The sequence below is a fragment of the Muntiacus reevesi genome, chromosome 2, assembly GCF_963930625.1.
Source record: "Muntiacus reevesi chromosome 2, mMunRee1.1, whole genome shotgun sequence".
Taxonomy (NCBI): Eukaryota; Metazoa; Chordata; class Mammalia; order Artiodactyla; family Cervidae; genus Muntiacus; species Muntiacus reevesi.
In genome coordinates, this window is record NC_089250.1 from 167,775,394 (window position 1) to 167,800,833 (window position 25,440).

Genomic DNA, 25,440 nt, shown 5'->3' on the forward strand with positions numbered 1-25,440 from the left:
AGTCACAAACAGGGTGGTCCCCGCCACAGGTCAGTGGTCACAGCCCCCGTGTTACTGGACAGGGGTGCCTGTGCTGGGCTCACTCCACGGTCCCTGGGATTTCAGACCCGTGGTCTGAGGCCATCGTGCTCTGCTCCCTGACTGAAGAACACATGCTTTTACTTTGCTTACTGTGGATAGGTGCGAATCTTGATGAGGGTCATGATGCTTTCTGTTTTTGTCAGGGTCAACCCTGTTGATGATTTTCTCGCTGTCAAGGTGTGAAAGACCAAGAGTGTAGGTCCCCCCTCCCCCCGTATTTTACCATAATTTTCAGGAACATTGCTTCTACAAAAATGAACTTTTTGGAAGCCTCTATCTTGCTTTTAGGGGCTTGTCTGATGGCTCAGATGGTAAATAATCTGCCTGAAATGTGGGATCCCCGGGTTCAGTCCCTGGGTCAGGAAGATTCCCTAGAGAAGAGAATGGCTACCCATTCCAGTATTCTTGCCTGGAGAATTCCATGGACAGAGGAGCCTGGTGGGCTACAGTCCATAGGGTTGCAGAGTTGGACAAAATGTTGCTTTTATATGTGTCCCCACTAATTTTAAGTCTTTGATTACTCTAAAATAACATCGACACTAAGGTGACAAGATGAATTTGAAAGAGCAGAACAATCAGGTGGTATGGATTATGTCATGTTTTATGTGAAAAAATTTTCATCACGTACAATTTGTGATCAGTATGGCCCCGGGTCAGGGATTTATTGATGCCCGCCATCTCCTTTTCAAACACATTGCTGATTTTCCTTCTCATTCAGAGATTAATAATGAAAAGAAAGGTGTGTTCAAGGTCAGTGTGTTCCTGCTATTGTTGTAAATGCTATAATCTTTTACAAAATAATGCTGCTTAGAAAAGATTGGGGTCACCCAAGTGGACCAGTGACAAATTGTTTGTCTCTCCTTAATCTCTTTCAGCCTGAAAATACAAATGGCATGAGATCTTACGACCATGGTCTTGTAAATAGCACTGAGTTTGATTGATCTTGAGGCTAGCAGTATGACTGGCTACATGTTACAGAAGGAGATGAGGTTCACTGTTTTCCCCCACATGGTGTGGAACCCAGAGGGAGAGTCTGGAGCTTGTACACTTGGTCTCTGGTCACTTATTTCAGGCCCTTGGCTCCTTCTATCTCTCTGTCCCACCCGTGCTCAGGAATCTCTGTCTGTCTCATGGCCCCAGAGTGGCTTCCTCTCCTCCTGGTGTCAGGACCTCACTCCAGGCAGCAGAGAAGGGAAGGTGGGTGTCAACAGCTCTTTCAGTTACTTTCCTTAAAGACCATTGTCCCCAGTGCCTGCAGCGGGTCCTGTGCTTCCCTCTCATTGGCCAGACTGTTTCACATGACCATCCTAGATGCAAGGGAGATGGGAAAGAATTTATTGATGCTTTCCACAAACTCAGATTTCCTTTAGTAAAGTACTGAAGGAGAAGTATATATTGAATGTGCATTGACACTCTTTCTCATGCCTTTAACCAGGAGTTCCTCTTAGCTGCCAGCGTCGTATCCCTAACTTATCTCAGGTCAGTAATGCAGTGCGGTGGGTGCAGGCTCAGTCCTGTCCAACTCTTTGTGACCCCCCAGACTGTAGCCCAGCAGGGTCCTCTGTCCTTGGAATTTTCCAGGCAAGAATACTGGAGTGGGTTGCATTTTCTGTTCCAGAGGATCTTCCTGACGCAGGGATCAAATCTGCATTGGCCCAGGGATTCTTTACCACTGTGCCAGCTGGGAGCCCAAGTCCCAGCTTTGTAAATCCCATGTAGTTAGGCCCCCGAGAGCCTTTTGGGGTCAGTCTGTGGGACTCCTGTCTCCACTCTCTCGTTGACTTTAAGCCCTTGAGCCCTAGATGTTGCACAAGGGTGATTCAGTCCTGTGTGTCAAACGGAAATGGAGTAGAATACTGAACAGATCCCTGCCCGTGACCTCGGCAGTGTTTTCTGTTTGGACATCCTTAGGAATGCCTTTGTTTTGGCCCTTGGCCGCACAGTGTTGGCAGAGACCTTGGTTCTGGTGCCAGCCTTTTTCTTGGAGTGGGGGGAGCCAGGCCTGATCCCCAGCGGAGTCTGTCTGCTGGGCTTACGTGTTTGTCAAGAGCTGAGGCTGTTCCGAGCAAAACGTCCAAAGGGTGAGAAGGCCAGTAGAGCAGTTGCCAGAAGACTTCATGAACCTTCCAGGATCCTTGTCCTGATCTCATCTCTGACCTCATTCCCTGACCTCATCTCACCAGACACTGTCCCACCAGAATCCTTCCTTTCCAAGAGCCTAATGGGCTTTGGATCTCTGACTGTCCCAGAGTTAAAGTACATTGACCTTAGTTTCTCTATAGTTTCTTAAATGTGTATCTTGGCCGCCTTTATGATTCTTGAGGGCGGACAAGGACGTATGTTCCTCTTGGAACCTAGAACATAGTTGTAGTTGCATTGTATAGATATGATAGTACTTAAACTTCAATCTGTAGTCTGAGATTTCTGAGAAGAATCTATGATATGAAAAAAACAAACAAACCAGGATGTCTTGAAATCACAGACTTGGGGCTTAAGTCTCTTAATTGTTTCTTGTCCTCAAATACCCTCCACCCTGAGACCCATTTTGGTCGTCTTCATTGTCTTTTCAAATCATTAAGTTGGTATGAAATAATATTCCTATTGTGTATATACTGCTTAGGGAAAAAGCCGTCCTGTGTCCCGCCCAGTTTTCCGGGATGTTTGATTCGTAACAAGTTCTGAGCAACTCTGACGCATGGTTTTTTCAGAGGTGAGGCAGAAAGCAAACTCAGGTTCCCGTTTTCTTACCTGCAAAGCATCTGTTACCTTGGGAGAAAAACAATTGTGCTCACAGCTGGAATCAAGTGTGTTTTTCTATTTGCAGTTGAAATGAACTTTGGAGGTCTTTTGTTTTTCTTCTCCTTTCAAACAGGTATGCTGTGTTTTCACGTAATGTAGTGGCTTTGTAAAATTCCACGTTAACTGACAGTAATTATTCTTCTGAAGAAGGAAGGGGTGAAACGTTGGAGATGAAGATATTGAAACTAATCCGTGTCACCCCACTTGCTTTCTCACTATACAAATCCATACTTGTTTGTTTGCTTAGAAATGAGAACGGCATTTTTAAAACTCTGGTCCAAAGACATCTGGTTCTTGGGGAGCCCACGGAGAGATTCCTGACAGCCAGGGGCACTTCTCTGCCGGTTTTGCTTGTCTGTTTTCTGTGTGGGTGGATCACATTAGTGAGAAAACCGGAAAACAGACACAGCCTGCACCAGACTGTCTGAATCCATCAATGAAGCTAGTTATTGCCGACTTCTGTCTTTCTGCTGCTTCTTGAGTGTATGCCTGTCTCACCGGGTGTTAGCTTCCTGAATAGGTAGTCATTGATCATGAATAAGTTGAAGATCGTCATTTTGCTATCATTTCCTCGGCCACAATTGTAGGATGTAGTTAATAAACAAAGGTCAAGCTGTTCCTTGTTAATGGATACTTAACAGCATTTAAATAGAGCAAGGTATGATGACTAGGTTTTGTCTGCTTATTTACCAGTCGCCATCTGAGTCCTTTCCCCTTACCCACCTCAATGTGGGTCGAACAAGTGACTCTCGGTTTATTCGTCTCTAAGACCTCGCCTTCATTACAGAAAGGGGCTCCAAAGTGCTTGCTGTAAAATACTGCCATATATATCTTTTAAATGGTGGTTGGCAGCAGGGAAATTAATAATTAAATTTTCATTCTTGAGGGATTCCTAGTGGAATATTAAATATAAGAAAGACTCATTAATTGTACCTTGTAGATTTTGAAGCTGTATTATTGGGGGCATGCAGATTTAGAACTGTGGTCTCTTTGTTGTGAACTTACTGCTTAATGTGAAAAGCAGTAAGTTCTTTATCTTTTGGTTAGTATTTTTGCGGAATACCATTTCCCATTCTTTTACTTTCAACCTTTCTGTGTTCTTATATTTCAGGTGTGTCTTATACACAACATAGAGCTGTTTTTTTATTTTATCCAGTGTAAAAATCATTTTAATTTACTATTTAGTTCATTTATACATAATACACTTAAGTGACATATTGAGTTTATATTAACTGTCTTTCTATTAATTTTCTGTTTTGCTCACCTGTATTATGCTTTATTCTGCCTTCTTTTGTACCAGTCAAAATTTTCTTTTCATTGTCCCATTTTCTCTCTCTTGTGTTATTATTGTCATGCATTTCAAGTCTACAAATATCTTAAACTTCATAAAACATTGTTATTATTGTTTTGTATAGTTGACATTCATTTGATATGTTTTATACTTATTGTTTTTCCATCTTTCTTTTAATTTTATGTTTCTCTATAGAATTATTTTCCTTCAGTGCAGAGAAATCATATAGCATTTCTTTTGGTATAAGTCTGATGCAGGTTTTGTTTTATGAAAATTGTTGGTTTCATCTTTGTTTTTGAAGGGTGTTTTCATTTAATATAGAATTATAGATTGACAGCTATTTTCTCCTTCTAGGTGTTATTTTCTCTTTTGGTTTCCATCATTTCTGGTGAAAAGTCAGCTTTCAGAGTTACTGCTACATCTTTGAAACTAATGGTGTCTTTAAAAACTTTTTTCTAGCTATGTTTGCAATTTTTCTCCTTTTTTCTGTAGTTATTAGCAGTTTTACTATGGATTGCATAGGAATGGTTTGCTTTTTATCTACCCTGCGTTGGATTCTGAGAGTTTCTTGAATTTTGGATTGTATTCGTTTCAACAAATTCGTGACCATTATCCCTTCTAATGTTGCATTTGTCACAGTGTACCTGAAATTTTCTTCTGTAACTTCAATTACATGTATCTTAGCTCTCTTCAATATGTCCTACATATCTTAGCACACATTTCTGTTTTCTGTCTCTTCTGTTTATATTCCTGTTGATTGTCTTCCATTTCACTGATTCTGTTTATAACACTGTCTAATCTCAATTTTACCCATATAATGAATTCTTTATTTTAGATATTGTATTTTCATTTCAGAATTTTCATCTTTTTTTATGCATTCATTTTTCTACAAGAATTTTTTTTATCTTGCCTTCTGTTTTCTCCATCTATTTTTCATATTTCCAGTTTTCTATGTTTTCCATCTTTTCTGTTTTACAGTATAATTCTATAATGCTTATATTTATTTTGATATTCTTGTGACAGGATGTAACTACTTATTAACTACAATATCTTGATCACCTGTGGATCTGTTTCTGTTGTCTTTTTCTTCTATTTGGCCACATGGTCAGGTATTTTGCTGTGTTTAGTAACTTGTTTGAATATGGGACTGTGAATATATACAACTGTCAAAGCCCCAGGTGATGTGATCTTCTTCTAGAGAGGACTGATCTTTTCTCTTCTAGGCAGGGAAAGTGGGACTGAACCTTTAGGCTACAGAGGCTGTGTGTAGCCTTTGTAAGCCTCAATCTTATGCGGTTTTCCAGGGCTTTCAACTGAGAGTCTGCTGTGTTATCTGGGCCCTTCTCCCTGGCATTTTTCGAAAGTGAAGTTGCTCAGTCGTGTCCGACTATTTGCGACCCCGTGGACTGTAGCCTACCAGGTTCCTCCGTCCATGGGATTTTCTGGGCACGAGTACTGGAGTGGGGTGCCATTAGTTCTTTATCTCTGGAGACTGATAAAAACTCTACTTTCCTTTACAGATGTTTTCAGTTTGATTTTCAGTCCCCTGAGCCATTAAGCCTTAGGAATTGGCAGATATACTGGGGCAGACGGAGTGGAGGAGAATGGCTGAGTACATGCTAGAAACCTCCCCAAGCATTTGCACCAGCCTGCCGAACTGTGCTTAATTTTACCAGCAGGCAGAAGTTCATGACTTCGTCAGTGTCACTGTTGGGTACTGTTTATACAAGCCCCTCTTTGAAAGCCTTTTGCAAAACAGATACACTAGGTTGCAATTCCCCATTTTAGACAGACTTTGTTTCCTTACAATGGAACTCATTTAAATATAAGATTACCTCTAGGGTAATTAATTATCATTTAGTTTACAAAATTTTCCATTGTACACAAGTTTTCAGGTATGGTATACTTTTAATTAGGCAGAAAACTAGTCTATATTAATAAAACATCTGCGTTGCAGCATTTTAAAATGCAAATGTGTTGGTTTTTAGTAACACGGCAGCTTGAAGTATCTGCTAATAAATTATTTATAGATGAAACTTATTTACAATTAGCAACACGTATTTGCATGCATGGAACCAATGTACAACTTCTTTATTATCCATTTATTGAATATGTTCTACCTTTAGAATGTTTCAAATTAGAACCGCCAATTCTATGATGAAAGAATATCATTCAATGATAATATATAGTATCTTACTCTGAAATCAAGTAATTTTGCATTTATTTTTACAGTGTCATTTTCAAATGGTTCTGAAATCATGTTAAACTTAGTTGTGTTTGTCTATTATGTGACATTATGGGTTTGAGACACACGGGCAGTATATACACTCAAATTTTAATAATGAGAAATCTGTGGGGCAACATTAAAGCTGGATTTCTCCCTTGTCTCTTCCTTTCTCTCTTCCTTCCCCTTTCTCTCCTTCCCTCCCTTTTTGTTACATTTCTCTGGTTTTCGGCCTTGTAGAATGTATTCTGTCACAAGACAAAAGGCAATAAATAGAGCGATTGAAGATTAGCTTCTTCAGCACGGAGGCAGACCGTCCTAGCTGAGTGGTCCAGATTATACCCTCGCTGCCAAGTCCTCCCCATGTTCCATGGATGCTGAGGACGTTCTGTCACGTTCTGACTGGCTGGCCAAGCCGCACCTTTAACGTCCGTGGACGCGGGAGCAGAAGGCGGTCGTGTGTTCCTCAGATCCGTGTGTTCCTTTGCAGGCTCTATGAGAACAAAGGAGAGGCCGATTTTGTGGAGTCCCTGGTGCAGCTCTTCCGGTCCATCAGCGATATGATGAGCAGCGTGTCGGACCAGACCGTCCGGGTGAAGGTAGGCCCTCGGGTATGGCAGCATCGACTGCGTCCGGACTGCTCTTAGACGTGGGGCTCCCCGCGGGCCCAGAAAACCAGGGACTGTGTGTGCTGCGAAACCTGGACTTGAGCAGAAGGCCCAGGAGTGGCTTTGCCTTGACCGTAATCGTGGTTCCTGTAATGGGATCCTCTTTGCTTCCTCTATAGCTGCTCTTAAATTTTGCTACCATTGCTCTCTCTTTTTTTTCTTTAATTAAATTTGATTGTTTAAAATTTGGCTGCGCCGCTCAGCATGTGGGATCTTAGTTCCCCAACCAGAGATCAAACGCATTGACCCCCTGCAGTGGAAGCGTGGACTCTTAACCACTGGACTGCCAGGGAAGTCCCTCCCGTTGCTCTTTGTTCCTTGGTGGGGAGAGGGTCCCAGTTTCCTGCATGGAAGGGTGGGGAAGAGGATGAGAACAATGTTTTTGTGTCAGTTGTCAGGGCGTCTCAGTATCTGAGCAGGAGTGGGAGGCTGAGGCTCTAGGTGCCCCAGGCATCCGCCAGACCTCAGGCGAAGCTGTGCCCATAGTGATGCATCTTCATCCTCCATGGAGTCGGGGTCCAGTCTTCCCATGGCCCTGCTCTTCTTATCACCTCATTATCTGTTCTTGCCCTGTGATCCTTGGTGGGACCAAGATGCCTTATACCAAAGGTGGGGTCTGGGTGGTCTTCAGGACACGCTAGGGGTGGAGGTGCCAGGTGGCAGGGCGTGTGGAAAAGCCCACGGAGCACGCCAGAACCCCCACACTCCCTAGCATCCCGCTTTCCGGAAATTTCCACGTGGCTGACTTACTGCAGAAGAAGCCATGTAGTCTGTGTGTGCTGCCCGTGATGATTCTTTCCGAGGACAAGACTCTTCCCAATGATTAACTCGTAGCTTTCATTCCACTGCTCCTGTAGCCGGCTGTGTTCTCACTTTCCTCTTTGAATGTGCTTTTAACGCGTCATTTCAGAACGCATCTTTCTGGCTACCGTCTTAAAACTGTTGTGGGAAAGTGATTTCCCAGCTTTTATGTCGTGTGCTCAGGTGTGTGTCACGTTGCTGTGACCAGGGGAACCAGCATCACTCAACGTGGAGAGTCACAGTGATCCTTTGACCCCAGAGCTGATGCTGCTGTCTGGAGGAGCGGTGGTCCCTCAGTATCATTTCTGCCGTGATGTAGAGCTGGTGGTCCACAGAGAAAGCTGTGTCATGCCTATTTTCAAGTTGTGGTTTAATTATTTTGGCAGCTTACTTCCTGAAAGTGAAAGTTGCTCAGTGGTCTCTGAGTTTTTGGCGACCCCATGCACAGTAGCCCTCCAGGCTCCTCTGTCCATGGAATTCTCCAGGCAGGAATACTGGAGTGGTTTGCCATTCCCTTCTTCACAGAATCTTCCCAACCCAGGGACTAAACCCAGGTCTCCTACATTGCGGACAGATTCTGTACCATCTGAGCCATCAGGGAAGTCCAACTTATTGCTTAAAGCTGCCTTATTGTTCTGAGGTTAAAATTAACAGTGTGTTTGGTACATTAACTCCTAAATCCTGTGACATTTCGGAAAAAACAGAGCCTGGGAGTCTAAGAATAGATACAAATGACAGGAAGTTTTGAGCCCAGAAATTCTTTTAGATTTCTAAATATACTGTTAGATTATTAACTTTGATCAGGCTTGACTTGTGTCTGCCCACCTCCGTGAATGTCAAGACATTTAGTAACTGTAGACTTGGAAGTCCTTCCTTTGGTGGGTGTTCTATTATGAGGCACAGTGAGTTCAATGACGTTTGTGCATTGATGCAACCTTGCATCTGCAAGACGGATGACTGAGTGTTACGTGAAACGCTGCCACCCTTCTGCTAATTTTGTATTTTGTTCTTTCACAGTAGGTGCTTTCTCAGCTTCTCAAAGTTAAGAATTCCCATCATGGGATCCTGTTTTTCTGTAGTTTTTGACTTTCTAAGTTTTGCTCTGTGGAAATGGAAATACAGTTGTGAGTCATCTTACGTAGAGGAATTATGAAAAAAGACTTCCTTGGGGGTGAAGCTTTGTTTCCCGGGGTGGCCCTGGTGGCTGTCTTGATCTTGGGGGTGACCTGAAGGCACCCATTTGTGAGTTAGGAGGTCAGCACGGCTGTGCCTTCCTGGTGTCGTTCAGGGTGACTTGATGTGACCGCTCTGAGCACCCTGAAGCCACCACTGACACCCGTCTTCTGGATTCAGGTTAGCGTTTTACATCTCAATAAAGGGGGAGGCAAGAGGAGATTCAGATCATAGTTAACTTCAGGAAACACACGGAATCCGCGTGGAAGTTTCAGCATACATTTAGTCTAGAAGCGTCTGTCTGCACGTCAGCTTGCCCCTTTCACCTGCCCACAGCCATCCCCAGGCACTCTCAGCAGGCGCTCCGGGGAACGCTCCTGGCCGTCACACTTCCCGTGTCCTCCTCCCCGGGAGCCGACCCTTGGACCTGCGGCCAGTGCCTCCTGCTTCGGCTCTCTGCTCCACCCGCACGTGGTCACAGCCTCTCCTCCAGGTGTGACACAGTGACCCTTCACCTGCGGCCTCGCCAAGCCAGGCGTGGTCATCCCCTCCCGTTGCTTTCTCTTCCTCTGCTCACCGCGACCGTGACTGCGCTGAGCCACTGGGTGTGAGGGGCTCAGGGGCTCCGGATGACGTTATGGCTGCCCCTCCCTGTACCCTCTACGCCCTCAGCGCTGTGCCTGGCCATCTGGTTCCCCGACTGTATTTCAGCGTTCCCCCAAAACTCACATCTGGCGATGGCCTTCTTTGTCTCAGGAAGTCGTGATGTTCTCCAGCTGCCTGGAGAAATGGGTCAGATTCCAGTTTCTGCCGTTGAGAAACCTTCACAGTCAACCCAGCCAACTCTCCTAGCCTTTGGTTCTTAGAGACACAGGTAGAGCATCCCTCTGGATGTCCAGGAGCCTCTGGAAGGATGGATTCCAACAGTGGCTAGAAAGAAGCATGATGGCCGGAACAGCCACGGCTGATGTTCGCTGGTCACTTGCTATTCTGAGTGCTTTCTCATCTTTAGCATCTTCTGTGATCCTTAATAAGAGTAACCCTGTTCCATGGGTAGTCATGGATTTTACAGGAAGATACCTAGAGTTATTAATGAACTTGCAAGAGGTCATGAGACTGGGTGTAGGGATGACGGAGGCCCAGATTGCTTGGTTCCAGAGCCACATTCCATTCCCCTAGAGAGTGTCCCTGGGCACCCGTGATTCCATGGATCAGAAACAGGACCCGTGACCGATCGTCCACATCGACAGACAGCAGGTCTGGATCCTATTCTCTAGGGCTGTAAAGACATCAGCTTCATTCCCCATGGAGCTTTTCACTGAAATGGATATGTCCCCCCTCCTTTTTTTTTTTGGCGTAAAGCAATTAAAAAACTTTGACATTGTGCCCCAGAAGTTGGGTTTGTCCAAAGGAGGATAAAGGCAGTTCAGTGGGGCTGGTCCTGAGGCTTCTTGGAGTTTGGGGTCTTGGTGATGGCCCCCCACCCGTGTTTGCTTCAGGGGCTTCTGTTTCTTTACCATACATGGATCTCAGCGCTAGATTTGGGGCGTTTGGGGTGTAGCCATCAGGATTAACATAAGCACTGACATTTTAACTCCAGTCCACAAATCTTAGAGCTCTGTGGGATTATCCTAGAAAAGACTACCCCGCAAACTGGACACAGTCTGCCCAGAGGATTCTAGAATCTTCTGTCGAGGGCGACAGTGACCCTCATCCACAATAAAAAATGCATTGCTGTGTGTGTGGTATGTGTGTGAAGCTGGAAAGTCTTTCATGAAGCAGTTCTTACTCCTTATCCCATGAGATGTATTCTGGCATTTTCTATTCTATTCTGGTATCCTTTAGTCTATTCTGAACTAATGTATTTCACTAAAAAAAAATTGCTGGTTGACAGGCGCTAAATTTATTTCCTAAAGAGCAAGTGTATCTCAACCCACATTTGAAAAACACCGTTCTTTACCATTCTATTTCTTGCGCTGTCTTTCCTGTTTGGTTTAGTATGAAATATTATTAGTTTTCTGTGTGTCTTCCATCGTCAAGCAAAGGCACAGGTTCCTGGTGCTCAGTGAATTGCCCTCCCAGCATGTAGTCTGGACTGTGGCGAGGATGGGCTGAATTTGAGGCCGCTGAGCTGAGCTGGGCACAGACACGTGAGACTTTGCCTGCCTCCCAGCGGCTTGTTCCCGGGGTACTGGCTTCCCTGCCTCTTGCCTTTCTCACCGCTGGTGGTCTGCCTGGCCTTCTCTAGAAGGAAGCGCATTGGAAATAAGCTCTACTGTCATAGTAGCAAATGCAGTTGTGGGTTGATCTTTGCCCTCCAATCAGTATGGTTTTCATTTCCCTGAAAATTAATATCTGGACTTGAACTACACATACTTGTCTTCTATCTAAAAATTTTCCTTATCAGGAGTTTTGGCTGCTTTATGTCCATTTCTAAACGGACATCTGGGGTTCATGACTGCTTCTCACAGATGTGTAAGTTTCAAATATTTTTGCCCTCTGAAAATCTCTCTGAGTGTCTTAGATCATGATTGTGCTTGCTCAGTTGTGTCTGACTCTTTGTGACCCCATGGACTGTAGCCTGCCAGGCTCTTCTGTCCATGGGATTTTCCAGGCAAGAATACTGGAGTGGGTTGACATTTCCTCCTCCAGGGTATCTTCCAGACCCAGGGATTGAACCCACATTTCTTGAGTCTCCTGCATTGGCAGATGGGCTCTTTACCACTAGAGCCAGCTGGGAAGGCCAGGAATGATGACAAACAAACAATACGATTTCCTTGCAGATGAGAAACTCAGGTTTCACAGCTAGCCGCTGACCTGTTCAGGGCCTCTGCTCTAGTAATAGCAGTTCCCCCTTGGCCCCTATTTCCCGAGCCCCTCTGTCTTCCACTTCATGTGCTGAATTCAAGATTTCTCTAAGGATGTGAAGTCTTGCCAGTTCCCCTAAACAAATCAGGGATTTGTTGTGTCCTTGAGCTCAGGATAAATGTGAAATGTGATCTTGTTAGAAAAGTGGAGAATGCCAAAAAGTCAATTAAGAAAAATAAGACTCACTTGTCTTCTCACTGCCGTAAATTACAGTGTTAGCATGTTTTTCTTGTTAATTGTGGGTTTTTCCTCCTTACTTAGCATCATCATGTGTCTATGATGATGTATGAGATTACATATGTATGTGTACAGATATTTACATATACTGTGAATATTTATATATACATGCTTCTACAACTTGCCTTTTATCCACATCCATTTACGTATATCCTTTAGTATTTTTGAAGAACATCTGTTCATTTATTGATTTAATTGGAGGGTAGCAGCTTTGCAATGTTGTGTAAGTTTCCGTTGCACAGCAGCATGAAGGAGCCACAGGCATACATATCTTCCCTCCCTCTGGAGCGCCTCCCTACCCTCCTGCCCTGGGTCAGTACAGAGCGTGGAGCTGAGCTTCCTCTGCTATGCTGGAACTTTGCACTAGCAAGCTGTTTTATACATGGTCATGTACATATGCCAATTTGCAACTCTCTCAATTTGCCCCGTCTTCCCTTTCCCCCACTGTGCTCACCATAAGCATCTTTTTTAAGGTTATATTGCTTCATGGTTGTGTCATAGATTATTTTACTAGTGTTCTGCTACAGTTGGGCACTTAGATTGTTTCTAGCTTTCCTCTCCATGAACACTGCCTCGGTAGCCTCCCTGGAAGGCCCTTTTTCTGTGGCAAAGAGCTTGTTCTGTCTGGTTAGCTGGGCCCATGCAGATTTCCAAATGCTCTGAAGGTCTGTGAGGTCAGGAACAGAGCTGTCAGAACTTGCTGCCCACCCGGTGAATCTGCGCCCTTCCCACCTGGGCCGTTGTGTTCCGTGTGATTGCCTGCCCTTCACGCTAGAACGCTGGTTCTGTTTGGGATTCCACTCCTCTGCTGCTTTGTGGGACTAAGGACTGGACTGTAGTGAGCTACTGGACCCCGGGAGCTATTTGATCCTAAGGAGTCACCTACTTTCGTAACCTTGGTGTCTCAGTGCAGGATTGGTGGCCGAATCAGGTTAGGAGATGAGAGTTCTGCTGAGTCCAGTTCCTTTAGCTCAGATGATTCTGGACCCCGAGGAAGCCAGCCAGAAGGATATGGGAACCGTCATAATTATTGTTCAGTCACTAATTTGTGTCCGAGTCTTTGTGACCCCATGGACTACCGGACACCGAGCTTCCCTGTCCTTTACTATCTCCTGGAGTTTGGTCAGATTCATGTTCATTGAGTCAGTGATGCTATCTAACCATCTCATCTTCTACCACCCCCTTCTCCTTTTGCCTTCAATCTTTCCCAGCATCAGGGTCTTTTCTAATGAGTTGGCTCTTTGCATCAGGTAACCAAAGTATTGGAGTTTCAGCTTCAGGATTAGTTCTTCCAATGAATATTCAGGGTTGATTTCCTTTAGAATTGACTGGCGTGATCTCCTTGCTGTCCAAGGAACTCTCAGGAGTCTTCTCCAGCACCACAATTAAAAAACATGAATTCTTTGGTGCTCAGCCTTCTGTATCGTCCAGCTCTCACATCTGTACATGATTACTGGAAAGACCATAGCTTTTAATATATGGACCTTTGTTGGCAAAATGATGTCTCTGCTTTTTATTATGCTGTCTAGGCTTGTCATAGCTTTCCTTCCAAGGGGCAACCATCAGAGATCAGAATGTATTCTAAATAAATGAGGAACATCAGAGCCACACTGACCCTGGGACCATAACTGTCTGGGCCCCAGAGGGGCTAGAGCTTCTCAGCTCCCAGTGTGTGTGCACACATCACCTGGAGGTCTTGGGAAAATGCAGATTCCCTCTCAGTCATTCTCAGGTGTGATGCTGGTGTTGATCCTTGGCCACTCTTTGAGGTGGGCGTGGCCAGGACTCACGTGCATAGGACCATCCTGGCTGCCCCGGAGTGGGGGGGTGGTGGGAGTTTGGGCAGGTGCTGATATTCCCCTCCAGGTTGTCTTCACCTGTGTACTAGCCCTCCACTGCCCAGTGTTCTAGATTATTCTGATTTCACAGGTTTTCCTTGTATACACACGATAAGACACTTAGAAGTGGAGTCATGACTCACATCAAAAAAGCAGCAGCAGCAGCAAGAACAAATAAAGGGAAGAAAATATTCCAGGTCATTTGCTTGGTAAACCTTTGGCTCAGAATGCTTCCAGTTGTTCATTTCCATGCTGCTTTCCAGTCTCTGGTTTCCAGACGCCTCAGAGTTCCAGAGTCTGGCTAAGTGATTTGAAGTCAGCTGACACGGGGGCTTCCAGCTCCCTCCAGTTTATAATTTGGAAAGCACTTGCCCAGTGTTGGATTTCTGGGATCTCCCTCCTGGCCAGAGTTCCTGGTGGGGAGTTCCACAGTCTTCTTGGCTCCTGTCCTAGGACACTTGAGAGACCACCCACGTGGGCAGACTTTGTCTGGAGCTGTCTGGATGGAGACACTTTTTCCTAGCCCTCTGCCTCCCCACCCCCATTTGAAGTGGATAAGACTTTGCAGCAATAGCAGAAATGCAGCCTTAGAGGAAGGCAAGATGATTTCTGCTCTCCGCTCTCAGCAAGCCAACAGTTTGTATTGCTTTTCTACCTAAGTCATGAGAGAGTTGTTACAATTACAGCCCAGTTAAGGTTCACCTTACCCCCTTTTATCATGACTTCATGATCTCCTTTTTGTGTTGACTTTCTACCCAAGTTATGGTGCACATGTGTGAGAGTTTTTATATCAGTTGTTACAACCTAGATACAGTTTGCTTTACTCCATTTTTATCATTGTATCATGAGCATTTTTCCATATTAATGAGTAGTTACAATGGCTCCATACCAGTTCAGAACAGATGCCTGAATTGATGTGCGTTCGTTTGCTTAATCAAATGATTTTTCATCATCCTAATTTTTCCATTGTTGAATACTGGGATTTTTGCTTTTAGCACTTTAAACCTGTAGTGAATGATTATATTGAGAAGTAGTTGGTGGCATTGAACTTTCCTTTAATTTTGTGATGAATTTCCTCCGTGTTGATTACCACATGTTCCTACCTCTGTCAGAGGACCAGCCTCTGATTTGAGATTGCAGGACTCCAGGCCCTTCCCAGCCACCTGTCCTGTCCGCTGGGTGATGCTCACTGGTGGAAAAGTGCTCCTTTTTCGTTCTTGGCTTCAGTGCTCAGGCCCTTGAAGTGATTACCTTCTCCTTGCCGTTGCCCTTGGCTTTCAGGGGTCTCTCCCCTAGCTGCCTTCACCTGCACTCTCTGCCTCCTGTGTGTCCCCCTGCCATCAGACGAGACACAACCCCACCCTCTTCTCCTTCCACCATTGCAGTCAGGGTTTATTCAGTGCTCTGTGAAGCTGAGCGGGTCTCATGGGTGGCTTTATGTGTAGCACATCTCATTTATTTAGTAATTTGTTTCGAAACTTCATTTACTCATATGTTTGTTCTGTGTGGCAGGCACTGGATACACAGCATATATGACACAGATGTGGGCTGTGTCCTCATGCTGCTTACATTTACGTCAGTGAGACAGATATAAATTAAATCACCCTATCCATACGTGTGCAGTTGAATGATTTTATGCACAGCATAGACATGAATCTCTAATTTGAGATTGTAATGAGTCCTTTTGAGGGAAGTAAGGGATAGGATGACAAGGCGTATCAGGGGATGGGAAGAGTTGGTTGGGGTGGGAGGTTGTTTAAAGGAAGGTTTCAAGAATGAAAAAAGCACTAGGTGGGGGAAGAAGTTCCGGGTAGAAGAGCATACTGGAAGGTCTGTGCTGCTCTCAGGGAACTGGCCATATGAACAGCAGATGTTGGCGGAAAGATGGGTAGTGAGGCTGGGCGGGATGTTGGGAGAGCGTAGAGAAGCGGGTGGGGGCATGTCGGGGCAGAGCCCTGTGGTCCCGCTCAGGATCCGTGGACGCCACAGGAGAGGTCATGCTCAGGCCAGACTTGGCTTCTCAAAGAGCCGTTTGACTGCTGTCTACAGAATGGAAGGGGGCAGCAGTGATACGGTGAGAGGCTGACATCACGTCTGGGTGATCGGTCCTGCATGAGGCTGGACTACAGTGAGGTCCTCTCCTTTGGCAGTCTTGACACCCGGGGCCCATCCTTCTTGGCTATGGGGCTGTCTTGTGCACCGGAGATGTTTAGCAGAATCTCTGGCCTCTACACACCTCATGCAGTCCCTCGAATGATGACCAGAGATGTGTCTGCACATTGCTAAGTGTCTCCTGGGGTTGGGGTTGGGGGCAGAATGGCCTATGGCTGAGACATTGGGCTCTTGGATTGGTGACGAGTATTGAGAGGGCGGTTGAGACTTGCTGGTGTCGTTTACAGACTGTGGTGGTGGCTGTGATGTGGGAGGTGAGAAAAAGCGGGGAAGGTGGCATCCTCTCCCAAATCTTTGGCTTAAGCCACTGTGTGATGGAGAGACAGGGCTTCCTCAGTGGTGCAGTGGTCAAGAATCTGCCTGCTGATGCAGGAGATGCAGGAGACGCAGGTTTGATCCCTGGGTCAGAAAGATCCCCTGGAGGAGGAAATGGCGACCCACTCCAGTATTTTTGCCTAGAAAAGCTCATGGACAGAGGAGCCTGGTGGGCTGCAGTCCATGAGGTCTCGAAGAGTCGGACACGACTGAGTGTGCAGGTACAATGGAGAGACATGTTAAGAAACGGGTGAAGATTCTACAATACATAGCCGTTGAGGGTGGGCTTCTGCTGAGACCCTGCTTAAAAGTCCTCTCTTTCTGAGAGCTGCTGTGTTAGTAACTCTTCCTGACTCCATCGTGGGAAAAGGGGTTCCTGGGCAGCTCTCGTGTGCTGATAACTTATTTACATGCTTTTGCATGGGTATCCCCCTGCCGTTTCTAACTGCACGGCCATTGTTTAGGATTGGCCTCGTTTTCTGATTCTCTTTAGGCAGAGTCCAGTTTCCACCCCTTTTCTCCTGTCTCTTTGGGGTGCTGCTGGCTGGGTGGCTGGAGGTGTTTATGTAAAGACAGAACTGTTGCTGTTAGATGCTTGGTTCCCTAACATAATATAGGGAAGTACCAAACCCAGACTCCCATAGGCTTTGGAGAGATCTTATCTGATGCTTCTGTTCAGGTAGATTAGGAACCAAGAGATAATCCTAATGCCTTCCATTTGGGGAGCACTCTCTCTCATCAGAGCCTTTCGGTGCATGTCCTCGCCTGTGATGCTCCCAGCACCGCCATGGTGCCCAAAGAAAGTGATAACGAAAAGGCATCAGAAAGGGAGGGGAGAAAACATGATCATGTAAAGTCACTGCGTTTTAAAAGCAGTCATTGATGGAAACATTTAGAGCCCAGGTCCACTGACTCTTCTCTGGGATCTTCACATTGCTGCTGCCCCATGGGACCCCTTCTGAGATTTTTGTTCTAGGAAAAATGAGGGAGTTTTAAATAGAGTCTAAAGCAGTCTGACCCATGTAAACCTGGGTCTCCCAGGAAACTGAAGGCTCAGGGTCTGCTGTGTTCTTTGCTCGTGGACTGCTTCTTCCACTTGAACATGTTTGTCGGTTCTTACTGAGTTTCTGTGGATGGTAGCCCCTTTTAATTGCAAATAATGTAAACCTCAAACAAGAGCTAAATATTCCAGTTCTTGAGTAAGAAGCTTGAATATCATTAAGGTGTTGGGTTTTTCCACCTTGATCTATAGACTCCATGTCATCCCAAGTCAAAAATTCCTGCAAGTTACCATGTCGCTGTTGACTCCAAAGGGACACCAGAAGCAGAAGATCCAGAACATTCCACTCCATACTGAAGGACAGCATCAGAGGACTGACACTCTGTGACTTCAGGTCTTACTGGAAAGCTGCAGGAGTCTAAATGTATAAACTCAATTCATACTCACTTCAGAAAGAAGGACAGTAACTGATTCATGTCGTTGGACAGGTCAAGGCTTTGGCCATGACTGTGCTCAGGGAGGGACTGAAAGCCATCCTCGCTTTTAGACTTCCTTGGTGGTTCCGTGGTTGTCTCCATGCTTCCACTGCAGAGGGTGTGAGTTCAATCTCTGGTTAGGGAACTAAGATTCCACATGCCATGTAGAGTACCTCCCCCCCGCCCCCCGCCACCCAGAAGAAAAGAAATCCTTGCTCTTGGCTCAGTGGCTTTCCAGGCGGCTCAGTGGTATAGACCCCACCTGCCCATGAAGGAGACACAGGTTTGATCCCTGGGTTGGGAAGATCCCCTGGAGTAGGAAATGGCAACTCACTCCAGTATTCTTGCCTGGGAAATCCCACGGACAGAGGAGTCTGGTGGGCTATTGTTCATGGGGTCGCAAAAGAGTCAGACACAACTTAGCTACTGAGCACACATGCACACAGGCTCAGTACTCTTTTCTCTCTATTTGAGGGAAGAATGGCCACCACTAGTCTGAGGCTTGTATTTGTTTTATCACTATTTATAATCCTAGAGGACCCAGATTGACTGTCTAGCTTTTCAAGGCTAAAATTATCTTCAGAAAGACCCCCTCATTAACCTTCCTCCTATAAAGGAGGGACCATCCCTGGAAGGAAAACACTCGAGGAGGTTGAAAGAGAAGTAGAGACTTGCTGCTGCAAAGAGTGGAGAGAGAGGGATAAAGCAGCCAGCGTGGGAGGGTTGACCTGACATTGGTGAGTGTAGCTGAAGCCAATGCTAATTTGTGACTTTGTGAAATGGTTTCTGTAGCTATTCTCCAGACTTGTCTACTGGGCTGATGGAAAGGGTACTTAAAGCCTTCATTTAGGTTTGGTGTTTCAACCTGCATGCTAAGTAGCCCAAGCTGAGACCTGAGAGGAGACCAGCCCTTAAATATGCCCAGGAAGAATTTTACTGAGAAACGAGTTGGCTAGTGCTAGAGCATTAGAAAGTATGAAAAAATAAATTCATAATTGAGCTTAAAAAATCATCAGCTCCATTATATCAAGTAATTTCAAAGTTTCATTAAAGCTGTTTTTCAGAACTTTATGATGGAATAAATTACTTTCGTGTGTGTATGGATGAAATCTTGGATTAGATGTTGAATTTTAAAAGTGCTCAAGTAGTTAACATTGGGATGTAGTTAATACGGGAGCTGGGGAGTGGGAAGTTCACATCAGTGCCTGGAGAATCCCATGGACAGAGGAGCCTGGTGGGCTACGATCTGTAGGGTCATTAAAAGTCGGACATGACTGAAGTGACTTAGCATACACGCAAAGTCACGTCTGAGTTTTTTCAGGAATTTACGCAGGGATGGAGTTGTCCTGTGGAGAAGGGAATGGCAACCCACTCCAGTATTCTTGTCTGGAGAACCCCATGGACAGTGGAGCCTGGGAGGCAACAATCCATGGGGTCACACGAGTCAGACACGACTTAGCGACTAAACTATAACCAGAGTTGTCCTGGGAGGGAGGGTCAATCCTTGATTTTCCCTTCTTCAGCCCATGGGTATTTGCAATATCCCCAAATCAGCTTATAAATTAAACTGTAAACTTTAGAATCCTGTGCCAGGCAGAACAATTTTGATGAGAAGCTGAGCAGTATTATTCTCTATGAACTGTGAATGTGACGGTTTTATAATTCAAGGAGAATTATTTTTCCCTTGGGAAATCCTACACATCCAATATGGTACATTGAATTAGGGGCGCGGTAAAGGAAAGAAAAGGCTATAAAAGGCATATCTTATTAAAATAAAGCAGGTTTCATTCTTGCCTGTGTAACCTTTAGATACAGTGATTGATTCTTAGTTAGACTTGCTAATTTTTTTTGAAGCATAAATTGTCTTCTCTCCAATGTGATTAAGGAAGAGCAGCACTTCTCATCATCTGATTAAATAAAATGTAACTAAAGTGCAATTAATTTTTGAAAATGAGATTTTCATAGAATTCCGGGAAATACGCATTGTGGCATTACACATTTTATAGGGTCACCACTCAAGATTTAGTACAGAGGTGCTATGACTGAGAAATTAGGTGACCGCCAAGTCCTTTCATTATTTTACTTTTAAATGATTCATTTTAAAGTTAAAAAAAAAAATACTATTCTTGCTGCTATTTGTCAGGCGGATCATCTGGTTAGTTCCTGGTGGGTCATGAGTCTCGTGATGTGTTCCCATCAATGTGTCCTTCAGGAGAGCAGCATTGTGGCTCCATCCCCCTTGACAATCACTTTGCTGATTTATGTGGTCTACCAGTTGGCCCCTTCTTTTTCCTGCCATATTTTTCTGGGACATGAAGACATACCACTGGTTCAGCAGAGTTCCATGTTATAAGATTTATTTACTGCAATTTCCCCTTCAGGTGTGTCTCAGATGTGTGTCAGGTACTTACCCCTTCTCGTTTCCCATGTTCCTACGATTTCCTCTGCAATCAGAGGTACCCCCAGGGCAGCCAGCAGCGCTGTGTTGCAGTGAGCTGGGGTGGGAGCTGAGTGTTTTTTGTGCTTCATTGTTAAAACTTTGCCTAGCAGACAATCTTGAGTCAACAGAAATTACAGGACTATTTTTAAATGAAAATTTAATTTCTTTATTTTGATTGCTTCTCAAAGACATGTAACAAAAAAATAAAGTCCTCTAAAATAATATGCCTAAGTCTACTGCTGTGAGATTACTCACTGTCAGCCCCTTGGTCATGATCTTGTCTGAATTCTTTCTGTTTCTATAAGGATTATGCATGTGATTTCCAATAAGCCAGTGATAAATACCTGGCCAGTGCCGTTCCCTGCTTGGTTTCCTCACACGGTGTGTTTGAGGAACACAGTTTGAGGAACACAGAAAAGGAGCTCTCTTTTCACAGAGTAGGCGATACCATCCTGTTGACAGAGAGACTTGCTGGTTGGACCAAACCAGTATCCAAGAGATGCTGACAAATTCAGAACTACTGAGACTTCCCTGGTTGTCCAGTGGTTAAGACTCTGCCTTCTAATGCAGGGGGTGCAAGTTCAATTCCTGATCGAGCAGCTAAGATCCTGTATGCCTTGGTACCAGAAAAGACCAGAACATAAAATGACAGAAGCAATACTGTAACAAATTCAATAAAGACCTTAAAAGTAGTTCACGTCAAAAAATAATCTTAAAAAAAAAAAGAATTGATGTTACATGACACCAAAAAGCTCATTCAAAATAATCCGCAGTGATCATTAAGGAAATGCCAAAGAACCAGAAAGCAGGGGTTTCGGGGTAAACTTCAACAGGGACCTTGGAATTTAAGGCCTACGGCAGTGTCCCTGCTGCTGGTGTGGGGAGGCTGTGCAGGTGTGTTTCTGAAGCTCTGCAGCAGCCCTGGTCCTCCCGAACAACCTCCAGGCCCCTGAGGCCCTTCCATTTCCCCCCGGCCCTCTTCTTGGTCCTGGGGATGCCTCTGGTGCCTGCTCCACCTGGGCCCCGCCTCTCCAAATGGGCCCCGCCCCCGCCCACTGCAGTCCAGTCCCGCCCACTGTTCCCAGCCCCACCCACTGCCCCTCAACCCCGCCTCTGCCCTCAGCCCCGCCCACTGCTCACAGCCCCGCCCACTGCCCCAGCCCCGCCCACTGCCCCATAGCTGGCTTCCTCATCTTCCTCCTTGTCCTGTGGGCTTTCTTTGTTCTTCTTGGGGGCATTCCAGGTAGAGATTGCTCCTGCTTGTTTCTCTTTGGGCACAGAACTTCTTCAAAGACTCCAGTACTTTCCTCTCTGCCTTCTTGCCTGGAGTCTTAGTTTGGAGTCGGATTGGTGCCTGTAGCCTGTATGGATAGACCTGATGCCTCTTTTAGGAGTGGACAGGAGGATTAATCTTGGGGAAGAAAATGTTTTGGTAACTTAAACATCTGTGTAGTGTTTGCTTGATGTTTATTAAGTTCTTACTGAGAAAACAACCGTGAGTGATTCTCTGGGTCTGCTTTACATGTTGTGGTCTTTATGATATTGTCAGATTTAGTATTTTAATATACATGTGCTTTTAACACGAATGCAAAGATGGTGTGGATTGGATTGCTTGACTTTATATTGTCCGTTGTTCAGTCTCTCAGTCTTGTCCGACTCTTTGCAACCCCATGGACTGCAGCACACCAGGCTTTCTTGTTCATCACCAACTCCTGGAGCTTGCTCAAACTCATGTCCATTGAGTTGGTGATGCCATCCAACCGTCTCATCCTCTGTCATCCCCTTCTCCTCCTGCCTTCAGTCTTTCCCAGCATCAGGGTCTTTTCTAATGAGTCCGCTTTTTGCATCAGGTGCCCAAAGTTTTGGAGCTTCAACTTCAGGATCAGTCCTTCCAATGAATATTCAGGGCTGATTTTCTTTCAGATTGACTGGTTTGATCTTGCAGTCCAAGGAACTCTCAAGAGTCTTCTCCAGCACCACAGTTCAAAAGCATTGATTCTTTGGCACTCTGTATTCTTTATGGTTCAATTCTCACATATATACCTGACTACTGGAAAAATCATAGCTTTGACTAGACAGACCTTTGTTGTCAAATTAATGTCTCTGCTTTTTAATATGCTGTCTAGGTTGGTCATAGCTTTTCTTCCAAGGAGCAAGCGTCTTTTAATTTCATGGCTGCAGTCATATTCTGCAGTGATTTTGGAGACCAAGAAAATAAATTTTGGCACTGTTTACATTGTTTCCTCATCTGTTTGCCATGAAATGATGGGACCAGATGCCACGATCTTTGTTTTTTGAATGTTGAGTTTTAGGTCAGGTTTTTCAGTCTTCTCTTTCACTTTCATCAGGAAGTTCTTTGGTTCCTCTTCGCTTTCTGCCATAAGGGTGTTGTCATCTGCATATCTGAGATTATTGATATTAATAGTTTATTAAATGCTCTTTTGGTGCCAGTTGTGGATTTGTACTGGTCCAAGGCCATGAGGAATAAACACGGAAAGGTGTAGCTTGCTGTCTGCAGTTTAAGGAAGCAGTTCATGTATGCATGCGAGCTTAATCGTGTCTGACTCTGCAACCCCGTGGACTATAGCCTCAACAGCCTCCTCTGTCCATGAGATTCTCTAGGCAAGAATACTGGAGTGGGTGCCATTTCCTTCTCCAAGGGATCTTCCCGTCCCAGCAATCAAACCTGCATCTCTAGCATCTCCTCCATTGGCAGGTGGGTTCTTTACTAGCTGAGTTGCCAGGGAAGCCCGAAGAAAGCAGGTATTTTGGTACCCCAGAATAGGTAACAGATGAGGTGGTGTGTTACTGCAACATTGGGTATCCAGATAGGAGCCTGCAGGCCAGACAAATAGTGGAGGTGGCCTGAGATCACCAGATAAGGCATGGTCAGAGCAGGCAGGGCTGGCTTAGAGCTCTAAGCGTTGGAGGGAGTAGAGATTGGTGAATATTTCAGAGAGGGGGCAGAGGGTAATGATGGGAGGGAGAAGGAAAAGGAGGAGAAGGTGGAAATGGCAGGGATGATGGTGTTTAGGGAATACAGCATCCTAGGAGCCGAGTGCTGAGCCGCCTCGGGAGCAGAGGGTTAGGCAGCCATGGTCCCATCCCAGGGCCTCAGAGCTGAGAAGAAGAATGTGGTCCTGTTCTGATAACCAGACCGTTATCTCTGAGGTTCTGAACTGACTCCTTTAGGACTGCCACATAGATTTATTTTTTAATCTAAAATTGCACTTTTAGAAAAGACCAGGATTTCCCAAGGAAGCAATAGAGGTAAAGAAAAAAAAAAAGGACTTTCCCCCACAAGGGTCTCTCAATATGAACATTACAGAAGTTCTTAGAAATTTTACCTCAGAGAATTCTTTGTTCTTTCTTTCAGTTGTGTCATGGGATATTTTTTTTTCATTTGCATTTTTAAGTAATATATGTTTTTGTTTTTTTTTTTTTAATATATGTTTTTAATTGGAAAAAAAAGAAGTTTCCCTGGAATCTTGTAAGTCGCCTTTCAGAGTCTGTGAGTCTCACTGAGAGCCCTACAGGGACTGGTGACCATCTGTCCAGGGAAGCCACTGGGGTGTATAGGCAAGACTCCTGTTTTTCACCCAGGGTGCTCCCTTCATTGGAGAGGTTATGTCCTGTGTGTGTGACATGAGCCTCTTGATGAAGGTGAAAGAGGGGAAGTGGAAAAGCTGGCTTAAACCTCAACATTCAAAAAACTAAGATCATGGCATCCACTCCTATCACTTCATGGCAAATAGATGGGAAAAACATTGAAACAGTGGCTCCAAAATCCCTGCAGATGGGACTGCAGCCATAAAATTAAAAGACACTTCTCCTCGGAAGAAAAGCTATGACCAAACTAGACGTGTATTAAAAAGCAGAGACATCACTTTGCTGACAAAGGTCCGTATAGCCAAAACTATGATTTTTTCCAGTAGTCAGGTACAGATGTGAGAGGTGGACGATAAAGAAGACTGAGCGCTGAGAACCGATCCTTCAAACTTCAGTGCTGGAGAAGGAGATCCAACCAGTCCACCCTGAAGGAGATCAGTCTTGAATATTCATTGCAGGACTGATGCTGAAGCTGAAGCTCCAATACTTTGCCCACCTGATGTGAAGAGCTGACTCATTGGAAAAGACTCTGATGCTGGACAAGATTGAGGGCAGGAGGAGAAGGGGGTGACAGAGATTGAGATGGTGGGATGGCATCATCGACTCAATGGACATGAGTTTGAGCAAACTCCAGGAGGTGGTGAAGGACAGGGAAGCCTGGCGTGCTGCAGTTCTTGGGGTCATGAAGAGTCAGGCACAACTTAGTGAGTGAACAGCGTCAATGTGAGATGTATTTATAGAAAATCACGACCATTTCCCAGGTGTGCCATCTTTGCTAGAGGATGTGACATGTCCTGTCCTGATTGTTTTTGTTTGTTTGTTTGTTTCAAAAAAACATGTCAGGACAATACACATGAAAAAGCATGACATGTCGTGATTCATCATGTGACGTAAAGATGACTTTGTGCTCCATCTTCATTGCTTCTTGGTTCCCCTCCCTGTCCGGGACCTTTGCAGCCTATCAGCCTGCCCTGCAGGCTTTTTCCTCTCCTTTTCTGCCAACAACTTCCACACCGCCAAGCCTTTCCTTTCTTGGTGGAGTGGAGAGAACACTGCGTTAGGAGGAGACACCCAGAAAATGGTGGAAGCTGTGTTATTGAGGCATGAAGATTTAGACTGTTTCTCATGTATTAGACTCCACCCACTTTCTGTGTATGAACCATTTGTGTAGAATAGCTTCTTCATCCTTTTATTTTCAGCCTTTCTTTATTCTTTTATTTATGTAGTTTTTCCCAGCCCAAAACCTTTGTCTTTTATTTGGAGTATTCAATCTACTTACTTTTTTTGTTGTTTTCGTTTTGTTTACAATCCTTTAATCAAAAGCTGAATTTTAAATTGAGGTATAATTCATATATGTTGAAATGCACAAATGTGATGTGTCCAGCTTATTCCAGTTTTGAGAAATGATTGAGTCATGTAACCCACATCTCCATCAAAATAAAGAACTT

At 44.9% G+C, this 25,440-nt stretch overlaps 1 protein-coding gene across 2 annotated transcripts in view; it reads left to right on the forward strand.

Annotated features, from left to right (window-relative positions):
• The window catches only part of DOCK1 (dedicator of cytokinesis 1), a 545,628-nt gene that overhangs the window by 122,856 nt on the left and 397,332 nt on the right, over positions 1–25,440 (forward strand). For both annotated transcript variants that reach the window (XM_065923534.1, XM_065923535.1), the window contains exon 23: positions 6,886–6,994. In XM_065923534.1, the coding sequence (XP_065779606.1) occupies positions 6,886–6,994 (109 nt within the window). The remainder of the gene's footprint in view (positions 1–6,885; positions 6,995–25,440) is intronic.